The 25426-nt window shown below is 32.5% G+C and overlaps 1 protein-coding gene across 13 annotated transcripts in view; it reads left to right on the forward strand.

Moving 5' to 3' along the window:
* LOC129942174 (uncharacterized) overlaps positions 1-25426 on the forward strand; it is a 180589-nt gene that overhangs the window by 58862 nt on the left and 96301 nt on the right. For all 13 annotated transcript variants that reach the window (XM_056051005.1, XM_056051003.1, XM_056051008.1 and 10 more), the window contains one exon: positions 24389-25333. In XM_056051005.1, coding sequence (XP_055906980.1) covers positions 24399-25333 — 935 coding nt within the window. In that variant the 5' untranslated portion in view covers positions 24389-24398. The remainder of the gene's footprint in view (positions 1-24388; positions 25334-25426) is intronic.

Below are 25426 nucleotides of genomic sequence, written 5' to 3' on the forward strand. Positions count from 1 at the left end.
ATAGTACTTTCGACTTCAATCAAATTTAATTTTAAACAATATTTTGTTTGCAATAAGAACATACTGATATGACAATATGTTCTGAAATCATTTGAATGTTATCCAATTAATGCAATAAATTCAGACTTTATTTATTCTTTTGCATTCGTTTTTGAAGTCTCTATATTCATTAGCACTCACGTGCATTGACTGATTGCACCCATTCCAAGTAAATACAAATATTGTAATTGAATGAAGGGACTTCAAGTGAATGCAAAATAGTTCAAGAAGAAGATTTTGGAAGAAAATATTGTAACTTTTTCCAACTTTAAATGTATTCAGAAAAGATTACATTCTTTTATAAGTCTGGTACAAAAAGTTAACCAGATCAACTGTTTGAAAAATGATATAATTTATTTCTTGCAGTAAAATACGGTCTTTTAGAATGAACGTCTAGTTCTTAAGATTGATAGTTTTCTTTCAATTGATTTTCCTTTTTTTTCAATTTAGACATTTAAATATTGCTTACCAATTCATAGCACCTGATTCAGGTTATTTTCATGTTCACAAAATTGATTTTAGATTAAAACAAAAAAAGTCATCGGAATAGAACTTAAATTTATTAGTCCTTCAGTCAAACTCGTAGGTAAAGGAGGCCTTTACAAATCCCTTAAACTCCCTTTGTCTTCTTTCAATCACATCCTATTTCTTATAAAGCATTTCTTCAATTTGATTAATTGAATATTTTATTCCCTTGACATTTTAGATCCTTTCATGGATTATGCATATCATATTTTATAACCACGCAAAATTTCAAATATAGATGCGTTGCGTATATTCTTTATCCTTTACCCTTTATTCTGTTAATATATCAAAGGAAAACTTTTTAAATTCCCACCTGAACAAAGGAATATAGAGACTTGGATAAGAAATAGCATTTTCGGAGCTTATTTTTGGAATGAAATGTTATGTAAAACAATTGAATTTCTGAGGAAATTCATTTCGTGTATTCAAAAACATGTTTGAGTTGAGTATGAGGTTGTAAAACATTTTCCCGAATTTATATTTACAAATTTTTCCCAAATTAATCACATTTTCTCCATTTTGTTTTTTTTTTCTTTTGTTCATGAATAAATTTATTAAGATGAATTCTTGCTGGTATTTATTTTCATCAATAGCGAGCCCCACAATTGATTTTACATTCAATCGAAATTATATAGAATTCCATAGGTAAGTGTAGCCACCACCGCAGCTGATAGCCTATAATAGCCTTCAACGTACATACAGAAATGGGTTGGATATAAGTTCGGATTTTTGCATGTCTCGTATGCTGTTCTTGTATAAATTAATAAAGCCCTATCGATTTATCAATTTATCGTAAATGATGAGTATAATAATATATGTACATAGCAAATGGTTTCATGTTTAAGTAAATTTATATTGAAACATTTAATTAACTAAAAGTACCTTCTGCACAAACTTCTGTACATATATAAACTGACTTGTTTAATACACATACATACCTTACCTATGTTTATGTATAATTCAATAAAAATCCTTCATTTACGAACACGTCCAGGAGTAAACAAAAAAAAACATATTTAAATATCCTTAACTTATACCATCAGCTTAAATATTCCCGAAACGCGCTTAAGCAAATACAAATATCAATCTCACCCTACAATTTCTCATCATGAATAACTTAAAACCGCATACATTAATAAAAACCCAATTATGTTTTCATGAAAAAGGATATAGCTACAATTGTAGGTACATATATAAGTTATAAGGAGCAAGGATATGCCATAGCACGTATGTGCCACATGAATTAAATACCTGCAGCAGTTTTATTTTGGCTTGAATTTACTACAATAAAGCTTCAAGTTTCAGCCACACAGTTGCTTCTCACCCAAACAAAAATACAATCTCCAAGGATTATAAATAATTGTGTTGGTTTTTTTGTTCAGTCCTGACTCCACATCCATTTAAATGTCATAATCCTTACGCGATTGAAAACCACACCATCACATCAGCATGAGAACAGAAATTATGATCGATCATGATAGTGTGATTGTGTGTGTCTTTGTGTATGTATGAGTGTGTGTATGGAGTAGTAAGGATTTATAATCCTATTCAATATGAGTGGTGTGTTGAATTGATGGATGGGTGGAAGGATATTTCTCATTTGCATTTTTACTCAAAATATATGAAAGACAAAAGGACGAAAGTTTATTTTATCCATCATAAAAGACAAAATAAATGATTTACTCATTGTTTGTGTCTTCCTAAAACCGTAAAGAATTAATATCACACAATCCTTTATTTTCGAAAAAATTTAGACTTATTTTCAAGAGGGAAAGAGAGTAAATAAGAGCTTGAAATGATAAAAGAATTATGGCCAGTTTATGTTCGTAAAGTTAAAAATGGTTTTTTATATTGTGCTATGATCTACTAAGCCTTAAAATGTAATAGTTTTTAAATTCTTTTTTGTAGTATGTCATAAAGAAAATAGTAATCTTCTAGTTTTTAATCTTGTTAAACTTATAAAAAGCGAAAGAAAAAAGGTTTTCAGTGTTGGTGTAAAATAAGTTCATAAGACAACATTAAACAACAGAAAATGAAATAGCATACTGAAAAAGGACTTGAGTAATTTAAATTACTAAAAAAGACATTAAATCATTTGTATTACCTAAAAGTAGTTAACTATTCTTGCCATTATCAAAACGGCGCACTACAGTGCTAATTGGATCTCAGGCTAGGTTACTAGAATATTTTCCATTTTTTAATTATTTTTATTAAAATCGTTGCAATTCCCAAGATAGCACTAGAATTATTTGTCTCTGGATCTAAAACTAGATGGTTTCGTATAGAAACGCTTAACTTGAAAAAAAATACAAAACTTGTTTGGATTACTGAAAAACTACTAGAATCGTTTTAGATTAAATTTTAAATTAAATTTCATTCAATTTTAAAGTCATTATAATTACAAATTTTTACGGTAATGCTCAAATCAATCTTTTTTAAGACAAAACGGATCCCTGGGGGACACCAGCATTTATTTTATGAATTTCAGACTTGAAGCTATTCAATAAAACTTTTATTAAACGATTAGAAAGGTATTTTCTAATCCGATGAAGAAGAGATTTATCGATACCAAAAGCACGCATTTTCCATAAAAGTGCTTGATGCCAAACTCTGTCAAATGATTTTGAAATATCAAGTGCAATAATCTTATTTTCTTCAAAACGATGTAAAGATTTGTTCCACTGTTCGGTGTAATAAACCATGAGATCACCAGTGGACCTGTTCGGTTGCAAAACTGTCGGTCAATAAGAAGCTTCCGTTCTTTAATATATTTCTTAAGCTGATAATTAATCAGCGTTTCCATGATCTTGAAAAGAAGGGACGTGAGTGCTATTGGACTATAGTTGGAGGGAGAGGAGGAATTAAAGATACAGTTTTCATCCCGAAAATAGTAGAGCTCACAGTAATATTATCTTTAGAATGATGATTTAGCTTTATCTTTAAACTTTTTATAGAACAAACATTTCAAACAGATTGCATGTGTTTCAATAAGTTTTGTTAAATGGTTTTTTAGATGAGATGCAGAAATAACAACATAATCAAAGTGAAGCTTTAAAGCTGAAATAAATAGTGGACGCATTCCCATCTCCAATAAAAGCATTACAATTTTGTAACTAAATAGGAGATAAAACACTCGTTTCAGAAAAAAATCCAACTAGTTTTTCAACTTCTCCATTTTGTTGATAACCCTTACTTGAGCGTCATAAAACAAGACTAATTTAGAAGTTGCCTCGAACAGTTTATACTTCGCACTAAAACTGAATTATTTTTACTCATACAGATCTTCCATGTGCTATTAAGTGCTGTTTTAGCTAATTGAAGCTGGTTGGAAAGATGACTATTCATATTTAAGTTTGAGGTTATTTTCATTTCTAGCTAATCATACTCTTACGATCGCAATATCTTTTTCTGTGATTTCCACTTTCCATTTCTGTCATAAATTCCACCAGCTTTCATCATTTTTACTTTCTCAAATTCACTAAGAGATTCTAAATCTCTCAATGTTTTTCAAGGTCCAGAATCATGCGACTTAGTCCTTGAGACCTCTTTGATAACAAGATTATATCATCAGTATATATATGAGTACTTGGATCCTCGTTCCGGTCCACAAAACACCTGAACACTTAAGCTGTCACAATTTGTCATTTCAGTTTATTTTTCATTTTCCTCAGAAACAAGAAATAAGATAAAAAGCTTAAATTTAAACAAACAAGCATTCGATTTGTTTTTTGAAGAATTACAGTCATATTTCTCATCCGTTTCAAGCCAAGACTTTAAAAAAATACATTTTATTTGTTATTTTTAATATGAACTTGTGCAGGAGGCACTAGGACGACTATTTTCTTGCGTCATTTTAATTGTTTGATTTTTTTGTTGCTTCAATTTGACCCGTCAAATTCTTGTGCTCAGCATTCAACTCGGTCTGCTCAGTTAATTTACAACAAGCTTAAAACACTATCAGAACAGGAAAAGAATCACAAATTTGAAGCTCTAAACGTTCATTCAAAAGGGTGACATTTTTTTTTTCAAATGTTAAATGATTCTGTCTTAAAACAGCATGCTATAAGCCTTGTATAGAGTAATAGTGCGGAAATTTTCAATAAACATTTCAGAAAGGAAATACCTCTATAATTCTCTACTAAGTCCAAGTCATCCTTTTGGAAACTTTGTGTAAAAATGTTTTCACTAAATATTTGATTGAATGAAGTTACAACTAAAGCTTCTCCTGTTAAAATTTCGTAGAAATCAAAAGGTTCTTTGTTATATTTAGTTCTAGCACTAGCATCTTTGACCTCCTCCAAACAAATGTGATGACCAAGGTAATGTTTTATAACTAAAGAACTGGCATATTGGATTATTGGACTATTGTTAATAGGGTTAAGAGGTTTGTAAAAGTGATCCGTAAATATATAAGGATGTGAACTAAAGAAAATAGTGATTCCCCCTTATAGCTTTTCAAAAAACTCTGCACTAACTGCCCAAAGTAATTATTCTTCTTATTTGCTTTCAAGTACATCGGCTTAAATTTTCTTAACAAATCAAGCATCTTTTTAGAAACTCTTTTAAACTAGTTTTATTTTAAGAGAAGATTAAAATAAACTTTTTAATGATTGCTTAAGTTTATCTAAAAGCACTTAAATCGTTCCTATTTCTAAATACCAAAAACCTATAATGTTACCATTCCAAACAAAGTTATATCACTATTTTTCGTTGTTGGAAAAATAGGTGAATCGTTTGAAAGAGCACTAAAATTGTTTCCATTTCTAAAATAAAATAACAAAATCATTGTTCAAAAAGAAATTGTATCGTTATCATAAGTGAACACGAGTACAAATCAAGAATCTTTTCAAATTACAAAAAAAGTACAAGAACAGTTTATCCAACTTTAAAAAAAGTTTTATAACCGTTACCAATTGATAGGAATACCAATTCTAAAAGACTACTTAAAATAGTTACCGTTTCTTGAAACCAACTTAAGTATTAAGTTCGATACTTTTCTGAAAAAAATAATATTAAAATTAGTCAAAAAAGTACTAGAATCGTTGCAATTTCTTAAACTACTTATAGAATCATTAGAGTTGCTAAAAAAGTACTTGAATGGAAAATAAATATGCCTCTTAAATATTTAAAGCTTGTACTAGAAGCTGCTAGAAAATAAATGTTTATTACGATTTCAGCGACAAGTGGCCTTTGTTTCTTTTTAAAATGGCAGTTTTTATTGACTAATGATAGCATTTCCAAAGAGTAAACTAGTTCAGGTTTAAATTGGTCATTTTTCAATTTTTAAATATATTTTAAAAACTTGATTTCCAGTAAAAGGCCAGAAAACAATTAAAGATATAAAAACATTTGATTGCTTTTCATTTTTATTTGTAAAAATAATTAAGTCAAATTTATCTATGAAATTAAACTGGCAACATTGACCTCGACAGAGCTTAATACCGAATTTTTTGTCTTTTGCTACAAAGTATTTCATGTACTTTTCATGAAGGACGTTGTCCTTCTTAGAAGGACATAATTTGATATGTGGTTTGGCCAGAAAATCCTTAGGATGTTACAAAGACATCTTTTCACGAATGTTTGCAGCTTTCTTGTTATGGCTGAAATAACCTTCCAAGTGCTGCACCTATAAAGAAGCACAGATTCGACATTTGTGCAAAACAGTCGTAGCTTTGTTCTTAAGCTGATAGAGTTATTCTTAAGGTGGTTCCTAAATTTTTGACGGATCGTGGAATCCTTTAGTCTGGCGATGTTGAATTTGGGGTCTCGTGTTATACCGTTGGATCTTCGAACTATAGCTGTACGCAATCTTAGGGTAGCTATCATCAAGTGGTTGTCACGGGCAAGTATCATATCGGCACCTCTTCTGTTTCGGATATCCAAGAGATTGCTGTCGAATAATCGCAAAGTGGTCAATTTGGTTGGAAAACGCTTGCCTGTCCGGCGACACCCAGCTCATTTTGTGAAAGAGTTTGTGTTCAAATGGAAAAAGGTTTTCTAAATTCTAAATGTTTTTATTCATTTTTGAACACTCAAAGAAAATCGATTGGGGCCTTTTTAGAGAACTTAAAAGATAGATATTTGTAATATGGCTTTGAGAATAAATTATGATCCAAGATTTTAATAATTTGAATTCGAATATAAATGCTGGTAGCCTTTGTTTATTTACAGATGACGTGTTGTCAGCTTTATGATCTCTGAACAGCAGTTTCTTCGCTGCATCAGATGTATTCCTACACTTTTTTTTTAATTTTGCAACTACAATTTAGTAGCCCCACCGTGTTATATTTTCAACGTGTATTTGCTTCAAAAATTTTTTTAAAATACTTGGAAACAACCCCTGATGAATTCTCTGCACAAATCTAAATCTAAGAGATCTGTGGAAAATTGAAGACATATTGCTAAACTTCAGTTAATCAATAAAGTACTTGAAGCAATTGTTTAAAATAAACTCAGCTCTCCTCGATTGGATTACAAGTTACTTGGTTAAACGTATTACGAGTAAATATGTTAAAATTGGTGATCATCATGAAATAAAAAAAACAATTCAGGTTAGTTTTTAGCTTCAAATTAACAATGTTATTTCTAGAGCTAACCCGATGTTGTTTTTTATTTCTGGAAATTCTGAGACATTTGAAGATCCTTATACTCTAAAAACTCTTTATTTATCCCTCGTCAGACCTTTGCTGGAATATTGTTGCATTATACGTCAGTCTTAACAATTAAAAAAAGTTCAGAAAATATTTACCAAATTTACTTTACGTAAGGTTTTTAGAAACTTAGATGTTCTATCGTATGAGACCAGGTTTATCTTAATTGATTAAAAACCCTTTGTTCTGAGAAGAAATCTGTATTCGATAATTATTGCTTTCGATGTTTTGAATAATTCTAACATAGATTGTTCTACTTTCCTTTCAATGTTTAATGTTTACGTACTTTCTTGCTGTGCATTTCATAAGAAATCAATTATATCAAACTGTGTTTTTCTTAGACTTAAATTAATGTGTTTAACTTGACACACCCTAATATATAAATGTACATAAAAAACATAGACAGTCGGCCATTAAATCCAAATTTTGGAAATAAACCAATCATTTCCTGTTCAACCACACCTATATTTAATTTTATTGTTAAATACCCATTCTTTACTTTCTTAATTACTAGAATTTCTATCTACTAGAGTCGTGTTATTTTTTCTATTGCCATTGGTAACAAAAATAACATTTCGTTAAAGTTTATTAAACTTTATTGACTTAAATTTTATTGAACTTTTAATGAAAGCATATTAATTACTCATTGTCACCGTTCTTGGTCGCCTTTTCTCTCTTTGCGTTTAAGGGTCAATTATTGTCATCCATTAAAGTTAACTTAATTATCAAAGCTTATATTTGAATAATGATCCTTTAATTTGAACTTTTGGCCCTAACGTACTCTAAATTGCCTCCTTTTATATCTATCTACATATACAATACTCAACTCATGTATAATAATAGAAAATAGTTCTTTTTTGTCTTATTCTCAAGTCACGTTCTCTTAAGCTGTCATAGTATATTAAACTTGACAAAGTTCAACCGCGTCTTGGCGTATCCTTTTCGATTCCAACCCCCTCATTCACCCTCTTAGCACCCCTATATAGCTTATTTGTGGTTATTTGCTAAGTTGGATTGTGTGACACTTGTGATGGCAGACATGGCCTACATTTGATCCTATTGTAACGTAGTCACCATAAAAAAGTCTTCATCACAAATCTGGGCTCCTCATCACAGGACTCTATATCTCGTTCACAATTTCTGTGCAAATAATCTTCTTTCTACCCAACAACAAATCACCTAAGCAGGACTGGAATGTAGATACGGAAAACCATAGATAATTAAAAGCTATCTCCGCCTTAAAAGCAATTAAGTGTTTCCCATGCCTAGGGACAACTATATCTCTACCCCCATCACAACCGGATCTTTCTGGCCACAACTTTTAATCATTTCTCCTTTCACCGTTTCGTCCTCTTGGATTTGATTGTTGTCAATTGCCTCAATTAGTTAATTAATGTTTATCTGTCAATGGCAGGACATAACGCACACACACTCGTATTTAAATACACAAACACACGCACATTTGTATCATACGCATAGCCTTGTTTTGACAGCTATAAGAGTGTAAAAAGGACCAATATTTAAATGGATTATGTCCTTAAAGCGAGATTGAGTCTCTTATTTTATCCTTTTTTGGCGGCAATCATAATCATGAGTTGGATCCTGTCCATGACTAACATACCATTCAAGTACCTCATACTCTTTTACGTTCTACCTCTGCCACTGTTGCCATCATTCATATTGCCCTTAAGGATTCGCAGGATTTGCCAGAAAATTTCATTCTGATTCATGGTTCTCATATTTAGCATGACGTGTATTTGATTTTGGTATATTTTTAGCCTGACGTGCTGCATGTCACAATAATAATGGTCAACGATTTTTAATTATAACGTGTTGTTTGTGTTGTCGTATGTTCTACTCGGATAAAATACTTCGTGAGGAGAGTTGACAAGCTAAGAAAACAGAACAAAATTGTTGGTTTTCATGTTTTGAAATATTAAAATAAAAAAATAGCGCAAAGCATACTTTACACTTACTCTTTCTTGTATTTTAACAAACACAAGGTTGACCGTAATTTACACTGCATAATTATATATGGTTGCGTTTGCAAGGATATATTGTAGAATGTTTTTTTTTAAAAGATTTTTATATTTACACTGAAATTGTGTTTGTTGATTTTTTGTTTAGAACAATAATAATTATAGATTACATTTCTCTAGAGCCTTGAATTCTAGGTCTTAAGTTAACGAAAAGATTGTAATATTTTACCAAGTTCGCTATTGGTATCCCTCAAGGTTAAACTGTTGGTCCTTGTTTATTATACTTCAGATTTTGTAGAAATGTTTAGCTTTTTGTATGTTATGGGCGTAAAAGAATGCAATCTTTTGGGAATGCAATCAATTACGGTTTCAATATAAAGATTTAATTCATTTAATTCACAAAAAAAATGTGACTTTATATTACAATTACTAACAATTTAACAATGAAAAGATTGCAATAACTTTTTTTCCAAACATTTGACTGCCTTCAATTGTTTGTAATTACTTGAGTCTTCTTAAATTCTTTGCATTCTTTTCATTGCAATTACCATAAAATGTGGCATCATAACCCGCGCCAAACTTTTTAAAATGTGACACAATAGCTATATAAAGTGTAACATCATAAAAATGTGACTCTATAGATACGAAACACATACAGCCTGTAATAAGTAAGCTTTCGCTATTCAAAATATTTCTTTGGCTGAGAATTTATCGACCTTTCTATGAAGGAATGAAAGTGCAATTTGACCTTAGTTAGAAAGTTAAGAGGTTTCACCACAGATGGAAAAGCTGACACAGTGAATTTGCTAGCAGTGGAGAAAACCTCTGCAGAAAACAGAGGTCTCAAGCTATCGTAGATCGTCTTACCATAGGTTATGTTGGGTCAGGTTAAAGTGGCTGTCCGTGATAGAGTAGTTAACATTTAGGCCGGCTTAATGGCCCACATGAATTCTTGCGTTTTTCAGTTAAAGCTAGAGCACATACTGCATTTGAGAATACGCCTAGCCACGTTGTGTACGTTCCTATTAGACAGTGCCCGCTTATGACACCGATTATGGAGCTTACATGCAATTGGTATACCAGTATTAGGTACCCGTAGCGTTATAGTAACTGCGTTGGACTGTCATGCAAGGGGTCTTGGGTTCAATCCCTGCCTGTGCTACCTAACTTTTTTCACGGGTACTATCTCTTGCGAGGAATTGACAAATCCTTCAAGAGTAATTCTTGTCATGAAAAAAGCTTTCTGAAATTAGCCGTTCGGATTCGGCATATAAACTGTAGGTCCCTTCCATCTCTGACAACATTACTCGCACACAGGAATGGTTGAGAATTGTAAGTCACTAGGCCCTGGTTCTTCATGGACTATTGTGTCACCTTTTTTTTTTTATTATACCAGTATTAGCTAAACGTGTTAGAAAGGGTTGTACTGTCTTATTTCTTGCAAGTTCATCTGGTTTACAATTTAATAGAATGTCTGTTATAGAGTTTATAGAGACATAGCCCAGAGATTTGATAGCGGCCCGACTGTTTGATAAAATACCGATATCAGATTGTGATATCACGTTTTCTTTAAGCAAGAACAAGCCTTAAAGACCTACGTCTGCAACACGTTTCAATGATTGGGAAGGTAGAATAAAAGATTTAATCTAAGACCTTCAGAGTACATATCTCCACTATCCCCTTTATTTGTTTTTGATCCATCTGTGTAAAAGTTGACTTATCCTGCCAGAAAAATCTGTAATTTATAGAAATCTGGAAGTTTCTGTCGAATTGCAGTTTGGGGATGGCTTAGTCTGTGTGCTTTAGAATTGATTGTGAATACTTAAGAATTATGGAGTGGCCGATATTTTTGTTAACCCACCCCTATGAAGCTTTGAGCCGAATAACAGAGCTTGCAGCTTGCAAAAGATAGCCACAGTAGCTTTTTTGACTCTTTCTTGTACATTGCGTTTACAATTTTAATTTTTTTTTGTCTAAAACAAGACCCAGGTATTTAGCCTTGTCTGAGAATTTAAATTGGATTCCTTTAATATAGGGAGGCTTAACAAATGGAATTTTGTGTTTCCTCGAAAATAGAACTAAAACGTCTAAACCGATCAGCCCTAAATATAAGTTTCTCTAAAACATTTAGTAAGAATTCCTTTAGTGCGTTAAAATAAACTGCTAAGCATAAACAATCACTCCGCATAAACAATCACTCTGAAAGCCTCCGCATTCAGACCAGTTAGGATTTCATTTAGACATTTACTACCCACTTCCAGAGGCAAGGGGATAGAACACAGAACACCACCTTGCAGTGTCCCTTTACCATAAATAATGCAAAGTTTCTTTCAAATTTTTGTAATACAGGTAAAAACAAACAACTTATGAGGATTTTTCAAAAATTATATAAAATACTGAAAATATGTAAACTATTTTTGTAAAATAATCACAAATTTAAATTTAAAAACCTATTTTATAAATTGATATCTTTAACACATGATGTAAGTTAAATTTAAATTCCCAACAGAACCCTTGGGAAAAATGTAGTTTGATTGACAAGCACTGTAATGTACTTTGTTGCCCTTACCTGAGACCGAAGTAGAATTAAATTTGTTCGCGAGCGAAGATTTTTGTTTATCAAAGTGTAAGTAAAATTTTGAATATGAGTTCCATCTAACACCCCAATTACACCGGAAATTCATTCCTGATTTTTGCCCAAAATGTCGTTTGGACTTTCGTTTCTCTTCCGCATTCATTTCATTCCTCATCAGCTAGCGTTCTTGTCACCACCGACTTGGTTTTGGTAACCTCCTGTTGCCGAAAAATTCAATGTTGCAGATAATTTAATGATAATGGGAACAGCATTTTGTTTTCTGCGAGTAGTCATATCGGAAAATATGGTGTTAAGTAAAAACATAAATCCGTCTTTAAAAAGACGATAGCTCTTAGCAAAACTAAAACAAAAGTTTATATTTTTCATTAATAACGCGTTCAAATATTCTACCGTATATATTTGTACAAACCTTTTCTCACTCAGCTCCATTATTTTGGTATTCTTCTGCTTTCAATTTGCTCGTACCGTTCTTCATTTCTTTGCAAACTGAACCAAATTCTATCCATTTTTGTAATAGTTATTCTTGTCCAAAAATTGATAAAAATAAATGCACGACTGGGTCGCACGAACTTGCTCCTGTATGCAAAGAGTCTGTTTAAAAAAGTACTTATATGAGATTTAAAAATATTCCTATAAAATAAGTTTGGCTTCAAAGATATAAATGCCATTTTAATTGTCAAAAAACCGCAGGATCTTTGTATATGAAAACCATAGTACTCTCATGAGCATAAACTTTTAGGGCGACCAGATGCAGAGTCGTGGGCGTGGCGTTAGTATCGAAAGTGGAGAAATTCAGCGAGAGCGAGAGAAAAATATTATTCCCATTCCCATAAGCAGCCAACAGAATAAGGGAGATAATTAATTTTCGACCCAAAAAGTCAACAAAATGTCCTTCATTTTATTTGAGTCTATATGTTTTCATATAAAGAGCTTCCATATGAAGGTTGATGAATTTGTTTTTGTTTTATTTATATCAATGCACTTTATTTAACAAACAAAATGGCTTAATATTGTATATAATAAGGGGATGAAACAAACTTTTGAATGCTTAAGTCAGCTGTTTAGGATCTTTCACCGATATTTGTTTTTATTTACATTCATAAATCTGCTTTTACTTGTGTGCGATCTTTGTATATGAAAAATGGTTTCTATTATCTATAAAGCTACAATGCGATTGATATAGATTCAACTTGTTCCTTAAAAGCTTTTTTCCTTTAGATAGCTTTATTGTAATTTCATATTAGAAGAACCAGGATGGAAAATAAATCTTCAAAAGATAAGAAAGAGGCAGACCATGAATGTTTAAATTGTAAGGCGATCGCCTATTGGATGTGTAGTTAGGTAGCAGGTAGATGTCTAAAACGACCATAGAATAGTTCACTTGGCGTGCTTAGCTTTATGCAGATAGATAGATAAGTTCATGTTTATGATGAAGGAATGAAGGAATGTTATTGGTGGCTAGAAGGTACATACTACATTCCTTCTTAAGTTTTCAGCGCAAACATATGGAGTTATTACGTTCAATCTATTTTTTCACTAAAGTTTTAAAAAACAAGCATACGAACAAGTACAAGAAATTGCTGTTCATGTGTTGTTTACAGTCAGGCTCTTGTGCGTTTTGGATTTTAGTTAAGAAGTGACACGTAAGCAGTAGTTGTAGAAGTTGTACGTAATACCTTTATAAATAGGTACAATGTGTATGCGTTGAAAAAGTGATTCTAATAGAAAATACATATACTCTCTCTGGCCAGTTTCTTTAACTTGTAGGTACTAAGTATTTATTTTTTTATATAGGCGAAGGCAAGTAAATCTTGTGTGAAACAACCTTATTCGTAAAGAATAATATTTTAAAATCATTATATACAAAGTTACCAAGATAATACTTCTTGATAGACTCTTTAAAATAGATTGTTGATTAAATATATCATATAAATGTGTACCAAATGCATTAATTTGGATGAAAGATAGGAATGTAATTACAATTTTGTCAAAATAATGCGCTCTTTCGGGCTCATGCACACTAAAAATAATTAAATAAATAATATTTTAAGATTCAAAATTTTACCTGAAAAATAAGTTTGTCTTCAAAAATGTAAATGCCATTTTATAAATAAAAAAACCGTTGATTTTTAAATTTTTATTTTGAAAATCGTTAGAGCGGTTTTTTTTTAAATTAATTTTTTATATATAAAATTTTCCAATTTTGTTCTAAAAATATTTTTGGAATGCAGTTATTTAGTGATTGTAAATATACGTCTTACGTTTGAATTTCGTAAAAAATTGTTGACCCGTTTTTGAGATATAGAGTTTTGAAAAATAAAAATTCAATATTTTTTAAAAAATCCAAACAATTAAAAATTTAATTTCTGTTAATCAAGTATTTTTAAGGAAATAAAGGAGCTTATTCAGAAAAAAATTTATTAAAATCAGTTCAAAAGTTGCTGAGAAAATTAAAAAACAAAATAACGGTTCTATGAGCGGTACCTTTCCTGAGCAATACAAAAATATGGTTTTCTTATAAAAAGAAGCCAAGTTAAAAATAAAATTTTAAAAAATCTATCGGTTTGTTTTTGAGAAAATTCGAATTTTCGGTTTTTGACCAAAAAAATTGTATGGGGGCCACTGTTAGTTTTGATCTTAGAAAAAATGAAAAAAACGCCTAACGCGAATCTGCTCAAAACCTTAACTTCCAAGTTTGAACTCAATCGACCCAATGGTTTAGACTGTAGGAGCGTGGACAGACAGACAAAACCGACCGGACGGAATCGTGGGACCCACTTTTTTCGACTTCTCTACCATCGTAATATCATGTTTGATTAAAATCTCGAGTTCGAAATTTTGCACGAATGCAAAACTTGCCATATAGTTCCTATATATCGCAAGTAAAAATTGTAGAAAAAAAGTTGGTATAACCGTCATCTTTTTCTACTTTCATACGAAGTACGATTTGAAAGTAGAATCGGCAATAAATGAATACATAGTAGGCCCCCAGAAACTTTAGTTTAAAGGTCTTTTTTAACAACTCGTAGTTTTTAGATTAAACTATTTAATGTATATGATTGACTAGACCATTTATAGTCGAATAAAAACTCAAGTACATAAGCCTCCTCATCGGAAGTAAGTCCTGTTTTTTCTTCGGGGTTCGTTCAACTACTGACTTCAGGGACCTATTTCATAAACAGGTGACAATTCTACAAATTTGTTACATTTAATGTTAATAATGCTTCAGATTGTTCAACTTGGTGTGGAATAACTTGTGCTATCAGACAACTATTTCGTCCATAACCGTTGTCTCCTAATATTAGACCATTTGGAAATGCTCTCCATCCATTTTCCCAGCGTCGTGCTAATGAGCTATTCCTTACAACCGTAGCATCGTGAACGGATCCAGGCCAGCGTGCAGAAACATAAAAGAAACTATTAAATTTAGGCCTTACGCAAACTTGGCATTTATTGAGTGGTCAACATTTCTGTCAACAAATGCTGCCTCATTATCAGTTAGAGCATCAATTCTTATTAATGACCCATTAACAATTCCAACAACACAAGACAAATTAGCAAAATGTCTTAAACATGTTTTTTTCCGAAGGCCTGCGGTTTTCTTCCCCCCTTAAATTGTCTACTATCAGATTGCAGAAAAGTTTGACGCATAGCTGAATCAAACTTTAAGAAACACCCTGTCCATCAGCAACTACATGGTACTAAGCTCCACTTTTAAGCCAGTGTAAGGCACCTAAATTTGGGTCTTAGCATCAAGAGCATGATTTCTTTTTGTGACATGCGGGAGGTGCCGAACAATCTTTAACAAAATATATTCTGTTTTTTTTTTTTTTTTAATTACACGAAATCATTGTTTATTCTTTGTCTAAAAACATAAGGGTGGCGTACTTCAAGTTCATCATCACATTCACTTGAAAACATTGTATCAAAATAAAATAACGGCCGAAACTCGATTTCCTGTCACAATTTTCAACTACATACTGACATAATTGTTATTTGCACTATTTTTTTTGTTTAATTAAGAAATTGTTACTACAAATTTATCAGGGTATTGTGACAGTTTATAAAAATCCCTGAAAATTTGTTGTCATGACAATTTTTTTATGGTCCGAAATCTTGACAACTAAGGCGAATTCCCCGACAATTTTACAAAATTACCAATTTGTTAATGGGACCAAATTTATACAATTGTCAGGTTATCAAAATTGTCACCTGTCGCACCTCCCTTGATTGGTTTTCTCTGAACCATTTGAGGTTTCAATGGTTATAGAATACTTCCGCTGGTTTTTAACAGGTTTCTTTGATTATCAGAGTTTTCACCGGCTAAAAGTATTTGATTTACAGCTCCCTACCACTTTTGAAATCTTGTGGTATGAGATTTGGCTGATTTTGTTAACGGTATCCCTCGAGCTTCCACTATTTGTCTTCTTTTCTTTTGTATTGTTGTTTTTGAAATAATGCTTCAGATATAATAGAAAACTCTAAATTTAGTTTGCAGAGAGTTTAAATATTGTATAAACAAAACATTGAAGGTCAAAACACTGTATTTTAAAACTATAATTTATCAAAATTCTTTATTTCAGAATTATGTAAATGGACTGAAATTGGAAACATTTCATTCCGATGTTTGACTGTTCCAATTTTTAAAAAATATTTGTGCATAACTAACTCAAGTTTTAAAGAAAGTTAAGAAAACGATATTGCAAAAACACTCATTTTTGAAAATATGTCATAATAAGAAAAACGATTTCGAGATAGAATATTATGTAGTGTTCAAATTTACTGTATTTAAAATACGGAATTTAGCTCTTACAGGATTAAATGTATCCAAACATTATCATACAGAATTTGACTAGACAGTATTTCGACTCGATGCTTAAAACCCTACTTGTGTTGAACGGATAAAAAGTACGGAGTCTGCTTACAGTATTTCATAGGCACATAGATAAAGGCTAAAGAGATTCATTTATATTCCAGTTCAGGGACAAATACAAAAAAAAAACTGGTAAAAAGTCAAATAAATCTCAGCTTAATGTAAATTAAGGCAGTTTAACTTTCTACCACATTTCTATAGGAATCTGTAATCCTGTACTGCGATATGCCAGAATATATGACTTTTTTTCGAGGGGGTTTAATTATTAAATCCTCGTCAAAACACTGCCTTATATATAATTCTTTTAACGTCTGCACCATAGAGTGACACACTTAATCACTCGAATGTGTAAAATTTCATATCTCGCCTGATTTATTACATGCGTGTCAAAGGTCACCTAACCAACAAAAAACCTCCACTTTTCTGTGTATGTATGTAGGCAATACCGCCCCAGCACTATACTTCCACATTAATATTATGTTTATGTATTCAGTGACATCATCATACAAAACACAAGTCGTAAGTTCAAAAACTATAAAATCACTGTTCCCCAGGGTGACTGGCAAAGGAAGGGAGAGTTGTATGGGCATAGTAATGGGATGGGTGATTTCATTTCGACAGTAAAATGAATAATTTAACAGGGTTACCTCCATACCATATAACTATACCCATTTACGAGTTCTTATGCCTGCTGTGCTGCCAACAGCCTACACAAAACCGAAAGCTGCTAAGCAATGCAAATTAATTTCTTTAGCGTTTCCCATCAGCAAGCTATGTGTAACCCATCACTAGGCCTACTTTGGAATGCCTGCACGAAGCCATTATTATTTGCTGTGCTGCTTATAGCTGAGAGGTATTCCCTGGGTGTGTTCCTCGAAGGATGCAGACTTATTTCTCACCATATTCTTCTTTCTTTATTTCTAATCAAGTTTTCACCGCCTTCACTGAGAACAAAATTAATTGCTGAAACTTTTTATAAGTATATGAAGGTAGGAAGGTGTTGAATTGAAGAAAAAGAAAAATATTTAGCTCTAAGAATTTATAAGAACAAAACAGGAAAACATGACTAATTAGCAAAAAAAAATATTTCCCATCATCTTGATCTCTTAATTAAATCAAATGTCAATGTACAGACAATAATAAGGATTTCTTTTTATTTCTTTATTATTTCTTATTAGTTAGTTTCTGGATTAATGTCAGAAGAATAATCTAACATTAATTATATTCTGCGTTGAAGATGGTTTTTGTTTTAGTATTCATTTCTGTTGATTCACCTTTTGCTATATTTTTATATCTACAAAATGTATACCTATTGAGTTTATATAACGAAGTTTATCTGAGCAAATAATAATGACATCTTAAGGATTTTTCTCTGTAAATCAACCTAAACAACCCTTGGCGCAAGAAGACACAAAAGTGTATTTATATCGCTCATTAAAACTAGGTCGACAATTTAAAGTGTCTAGAAAGATTAACATAGAAACTTGATGTGGAATTCTTTCAGGAGATGTATCTCCTTGTATAGACTGGGGTACAATTATAGGACAAAGTTATGCACTTGAAATTAAAACAGAAAAAAGATACAAGTCCAGATTTGAGATAAAGTTAAAAGATTGTGTCTTTAATACCGTTTTGGAATTATATTACTGACCAATTTCTAGAACAACTTATTTCTGTTCTAGTTTTTGTTTTAAAAATAAAATAACACTGATGGGTGAAATTTATTTTATTTCTGTCCTACAAATGAAACAAAATTTCATTAAGCTGTCTTGAATTCGAATATGGCCTTAAAATTTTTCTATTACATAAGGTTTTTAAAATGTGATACTTTAAAAATTTAAAAGACAACCAAAAACGGTGTTTTTGAGCCTTTTCTAAACAACAAATTGAAGGATGATTTTTTAAAGTAAAAATCTTCACATTCTTGATAACGCTTAAAGCATTTGAGTATTAAACTTCGTTAATGAGATTTTTTGTTGGATAGGAATCTTGATTTGACTGAAATGATGTTTTGAGAAAACAGCGCTTTCATGGTTTTGAAAAGTATTTATTTCGTATCCAAATATCAATTTCGAATATCTATCCAAATTTTGAAAACATGTTTTCTGTCAAAAATAGTTTTAGCATAAATGACAAGTGGAATCGAACAACTTATGATGATTTTTAAAAAATTGTATTCAATGCTGAAAATATTTAAACTGAATATTAAAGATAGATTTGAAAAACTAGCAAAAATTTTATTGAAAAGAAACCTAACTTAAATCTGCTCCAAAGTTTAACTTCCAAGTTTGAACTCAATTGAATCAATGGCTTAGGCTGTAGGAGCTTGGACAGACAGACAGGACAGACGGACGGAATCGCAGAACCCACTTTTTTGGACTTCTCAACCATCGTTATACCATTTTCTCGAGTTCGAAATTTTTTACGAATGCATAACTTGCCATATAGTTCTTGCTATATGTCGCAATTAAAAAACCGTTTAACAAACTTAGATAGCCCCAAAAAGCCTGATAAAAGTTATAACTCACAAAGCTGACGTGAGAAAGTGATTTAGGAATCGGATTAGAATTAAGTTAATCATCATTATAGTTAAATTTGATTGCCAGGAGAATCACTTTTTTGGCTAGTGTAATTAAAAACTTCCCAATCTGATACTTTGAATTGATTATGTAGGACACACTTAAGCCAGTTCAATGGCACATTGTGATATCACATAAATCTTCTAAGTTCAATAAAATCAGTGGGAGTCCCTTACGAAACGTGAGAGACTGACTGATTATGGTCATATGATTGAGATCAATTAGATCGTTGTAGAAGAATTCTCTTCGGTAATTCTTGAATTTTTGAGCTAGAGCAGGGCATGTAGAGAGGAGTTTAAGAACTGTTTCGACCTATTTCTCATCCATACTGCTTTTGCAATAGTGTTTTGAGAATAAGCCTAGGTTTTAGTGATCTGAAACGTAGTAATATATTTTGCCATTGATTCTTAGTAGAATTACGGGGTCGCTAATGTTCTAGTTAACCCACTGCAACGAAGCTTTGAGGGGAAGATTAGAGTTTGCAGTTATTTGTTTAGTTAACATATCAAGATATGTAACGTGCCTTTAAATCAATTTTTCTAAGGTCTTAGGAAGGGTTTATGATAAACTTATATATCGTAGATCTTTAGGATTGACTTGGGAGCATTTACCTGCTTTAGGTATAAAAACAACTTTAACTTCTCTCCATGCCGAGGGAACATGGACCAGGTAAAGACAGCTGGTAAAAATTGCCTCAAGAATTGGTGCAATTATGTCTAAGGCTTTTTGTGGTTCAGCTGGTATTATTTCATCTGGTCCTGCAGATAGACATAAAACAGTATGGAGTCTTGAGTCCTCAAACAATGGATCAAATCTATGGCTCCTTGGATCAGGCCAATGTGTTCCCCGTTTCTGGCCAGACTAAAAAGTAGTGTGGCCTAGGCCTTTATCGTGTGTTGAAGATTAATGTATGCTAACTGCAGCATTTTGGCTACAATTAGGCAGATCACTACGCCTAATAGTAGCCTCCACCACGGTATTTTGATCTTATGAGTCTGAAGCATATAAAGATAGTCCTCAGTCTCCATATAGGAATGACTGTTGTCGACATTAGTAGTAGTACGAGTCGGTATCCGAGAGGGCATGGGAACACCGACAACCTCTGCCGGGAGAGAAGACGACGTCTCAGGCCTTCCAACAGCTAGTTCGCCTCCGAGTGTTCCCAGTCAGGAGGCCCAGCTATCTGCGAGGGCCTCAAATTTTGTATAAATTTGAATCTTAATCGTTTTAAACCCGTAATTGATCGAACCTTTGGTCAGCAAGGGATTCTTTATTGAGTATTTCAATGGCATTCATATAAAGACTCTCTTTCACCTAGTTGTGCTTGGCAACCTCTAGGTTCCATTAGAATCATATATCTGGCTATCGGTCTACTATAAATGTCTTTCTTAGCAATAACCACGAGTTTTGCACTTGGCCAAACTTCACCTACCCTGCTGACAGCAAGCTTGAACATGTCACAAGGCATCTGATTAGCACAAACCTTGAAAATGAAATGATCTTGATGCCAACTCCCATCGCTTATAGAAGGAAGTGGCCCTGGAAGGTCTCTCAAAATGCTTAAAAAGCCACCTGAGAGTTTTACTTTGCTCAACTTAAGGATTATCTCAAGGGAGAACCTCTAGTGCAAAGCGAATGAAATTTTGTTTAGTCCAAACCTGCGAAGCATATTTAAGATGAGGAAGTATATGGCAATTGTACACACAAAGAATAATATAGGGATCATTGAACTCCTTTGTCCAGCGTTTTATAAAACCAAGCATAGAACTTGCCTTATTAACAATAAAAATAATTTGATGTTTAAATTCTAAGTTGGAACAGAAATGAACACCTAAATCTTTAAATATGGCTACGCGACTGAGTTTTTGCTGTGATTACAATAATTTTATACACTACCGATTAGTTTTTTATTAAAAGTTATCGTCTAGAATTTTAAAGGGTTGAGTGAAAGGCTATTTTTCCCACACCAAAATTTAAAACTATCAATATCGGCTTGTAAAAGGATACGATCATGCGTCGACTTTATTATTTAAAAAATCTTCATGTCATCAGCAAAAATGAGAACTTCACTTGAGCGTAGACATGACGATACATCGCTAATAGACAGTATAAACAGAAAAGGGCCAAGATGGCTTCCCTGGGGAACAGCAGATTGAGCAATAAAAGGTTCAGAAAATTATTCTTAGTAGGATCTATTTTCAAGGTATGATTTGATTCAAGCTAAGGAAAATGGTGAAAAACCAAGAGCTTTAAGTTTAGATAAAATAATTCCGTGGATAAGTTGAACAAAAGCTTTAGAAAAGTCAGTGTATACACAGTCAACTTCATAACCTTGTTCTAAAGCGTTTGAACATATGTTTGAGAATGTGAGGAGATTAGTAACGTTTGATCTTTTTTTCACAAAACCATGTTGCTGTTCGCAAATGAGATGCTTACTTAAAAATGCTACACTTTCACAAACAACTTGCTCAAACAATTTAAGAATGCAAGAAATCTTTGCAATGGGGCTGTAGTTTGTTGTATCCGCCTTGTTACTTTTTTTGAAAATTGTTGTTAGAAATGACTTCCCCCATATACTGGGAGAGTTGGCTGTTTTTAGAGAAAGTTGGAATAAGAACGTAAAGAACCATCGGGGCTGAACAGTCATCATTCAATGCGTATAAAAGATCAAGGACCGTACTCTGTAGCACAGGTATGTTACTACAGTTAGTTTGCGAAAAAGCGTGAAGATTATGAAAATATACTTCATCAACTTCTTCAGGGCTATAAACAAATAACTCACAGAAATTTGTTGCGAAAGCGTTACAGATATCAACAGTTTTATCTAATGAAAGATTGTTGCAAGTGAAGTTAACTGGAAAGCCATATAATTTTTTCTTTGAGTTTACAAAATTCCAAAATTTTTTAGGATTATCTTTCAAAGAGGTGCCCATATCAGTAACATAACAAGCATATACAAAATTAGAAAGAGGCTTTAAAAAATAAAATAAATTAGTTACAATTTTCAACCATTCCTGTGTGCGAGTATTTTTGTCTCGAATGGGAGGGACCTAAAATTTTAGGCCGAATCCGAACTGCTAATTTGAGAAAGCACTTTTTCATGACAAGAATTACTCTTGAAGTATTTGTCATTTCCTCGCATGAGGCAGTACCCGCGAAAATTAAGGTGGCGCAGGCATGGATTGAACCCAAGACCCCTTGCATGACAGTCCAACGCAATAACCATCATGCCACGGGTACTACTAGAAAGAGACTTTAATTTGTTTAATAGTTAAACATAAAAAAAATTGATTGGAAACAAAGTTTTAAGACAAGTTATCCGCCTTTATTTCTTTTGTTACGCAGTAAAAGCAATTCTTTCGAGTACCAAGGCTGGCTAAAGTTTGTATTTATCGATTTTTTAAAGGTACATTGTTTTTTAAACAATTATTAAGGATCTTACAAAAATTTGAAACTGTCAGTATCAGAAACTGCTAAAGTATCGGCAATTCCAGAAATGGTTAAATCTTTAGACAACAACTGGAACATAGCTCTTCTGAAGTCAAAATTATAAAAGCAATCAAAGGAATTACTTTGTTCAGTAAGGTGATTTCTTAAGTCAAGAAAAATGGCCAAGGGGGGGGGGGGACACTTTTCATTATTAGTAATTCCTGATCTAGATTCTAGAACAAGAACACTAATAGCGTCAGAAGAAAGGGCTAAATCCAGAATTTGATGCAGCATGTTTGCTGTAAGTCAGTAAGGACTTTATCGAGAAGAGATGGTCCCAATTATGAAGAAGAAGGAGAGGCTTCAAGGCAGGATTCGTCTTCGAATGGAATCCAGTCAAAGTGTTACAAATCACCTAGAAGTAAAATATTGGTGTCCGAGCAGGCCAAACTGATAAGAAATTCTAATGCCAAGGAGAGTTTGCTATAAACAGACTCTAAACTTTTTGGAGGAATATATACGTTTAAAATGAAAATAGTTTTGGTCTATACCATTAAAATACACAGACCAGTTCAATTAATAGTTCAAACGGAAAGGATACAGAAGAAGAGAAATGTGAATCATAATGGTAAATTATGAGAACACCTCCACCTAAATCGTTTACATTACCAACATGACGATCATTTCTATAGACTTCTTAACTGAAGAGTTCTGTGTTTACTGAAGTGTATTTTGAAATACATTTGATTTATCAATTTCTACCGTACACTTAAACCTGAGTAATAAGTCTGTTTCGCGAAAAACAACAAAATCTATCTATGTCTAGTTCTAATTTATTAATTTACGAAGGCTTTTCGTTTTGAGCAATGCGAAGCCACTCATAATAATGACATATATTTGCTATCAAATGATTACGGGTTAAAAAGTTTTAACAAATTTTAATAAGATATCTGCATATATTAAGCGGAACTAAAATCCTTATTTCATTAAATCAATATTTATGAAATATTCCCAATTGTAAAAGAATTTTAAATTTTTAAATTAAAAGTGTTCCTATCAAGAATAAGAAACAACTTATTATGACCAAACTGAGTACTTCAAAAAGTTCTACATTAATTCACACAAAGGATACAGAATACAGTTAAAACAAACATTAATACAAAAACATTCTGAATTAAGTGATGATCATTAGCTAAGAGCGACAAGAGTTTTTATTTATCCTGATGATGTGGAATGTGTTTCAACAAGTCTTTTTTTCAAGAGGGAAGGGGTAGGGGATGATAAAAAAAACAAATGTTTTGAAAATATGTAGACACAGACATTTAAACAAATAATCATGAGTTTAATCCTTGGAGCTAATTTAAATACATTAAGACCCTTTCGTCTTCAAACTGAATGCTTAATTATATTCCTGATAGTGTTTGTCTGATAAAATTTACTCCTTTGACATGGTTTTTATGTTTCAGTTTAAATTTCTGTTTGTATACAAGAAAAAAATTAACAAGCAACCCAAGAATAATGACACCCTGTACATAAAGAGATAAAAAGAGGATGATATATGCATCAGAAGGAGGGTAAAAGGTTGGCGGTGCGTGGTGGTTTTTTGAATTGATGATGATTTCTGTTTTTCTTTTTATGTTATCTTTTTATTTTTGTCTGTATGAGAAAAGAAACAAAGTCATTTATTTTATTTATTTTATATCGTTTTGTCCTTGCAGATGTCATAACATGGGATGTATGTTTGAAACAGCCAAGAGGAATCAATGCAATGAGATTACATCCAAGGATAAACGTCCTAAAACAACAACAACAACTATTACAACTAAATCCAGAGCACACATACCAGAAGCCCCCCCATCAGCAGCTGATGCGAATTGTTTAGCAAAAGAATTTGAAATAGTTGATCCTTTTGAACTACAAATCGAATCCTTTTCCAAATATTTTCCATCCTCGTCGTTGTCGTCGGCAACGTCGCCGTCATCGTCGTTAGTGTTGTCATCGTCATCGACATCGACTACATCGTTATTTTCGTCCTCCCCCGCCGCCGACGCTGCTGCTGCTGCCACCACTGTCGTTGCATGTAACTGCAGCAGGAGCAGTGAACAATTCTACAACACTGTTGTAATATCGGAAAGTAATAAAAAACATAATCGCCATCAGCAGAACCAACAGCAAAAGCACCAGCAGCACCATCTGCATCAGCAATATGATGTTGGGTCAGGCAAAGTGTCTCCAACAGCGATGCCAGAGACTACAACAACGGCGGCATGGACCAAATGCAATATGGAAAATTATATACGCGCCGGATATTACATAACATCACGACTATTCAATAATAATAGCATCAGTAGCATCAGTAGCAGTATCACGAGTAGAAGAAGCAATAGTTTATTAAATTCTAGGAATAAATGTTATTTAAATAATAAAAATCATAATAGTCAAAGTGAATGCTCAGCATCGGTATCAGGATCGGTATCGCAATCTGCAACGGAATTGGCGCCAGCCTCAGCCTCAGTATCAGCATCAGCAACAACTACATCAACAATTTCAGCTAAAACTTCATCAATCCGAAACTCAATTAGCCTTTATGCTGCATCTAGTGTAATATTAGTTTTATGCTATTTAACATCGTCTACATCGGCTACCGTCATGGATCATCCGATGTGAGTATATCAAAAGCAATTATGTCATAAGTTAATACTCTAAGGACCAAAAGCTCAAAGCAATAACTTTAACTTCATAAAAGATAACAGAGA

This window comes from Eupeodes corollae, chromosome 1 (assembly GCF_945859685.1).
Source record: "Eupeodes corollae chromosome 1, idEupCoro1.1, whole genome shotgun sequence".
Taxonomy (NCBI): Eukaryota; Metazoa; Arthropoda; class Insecta; order Diptera; family Syrphidae; genus Eupeodes; species Eupeodes corollae.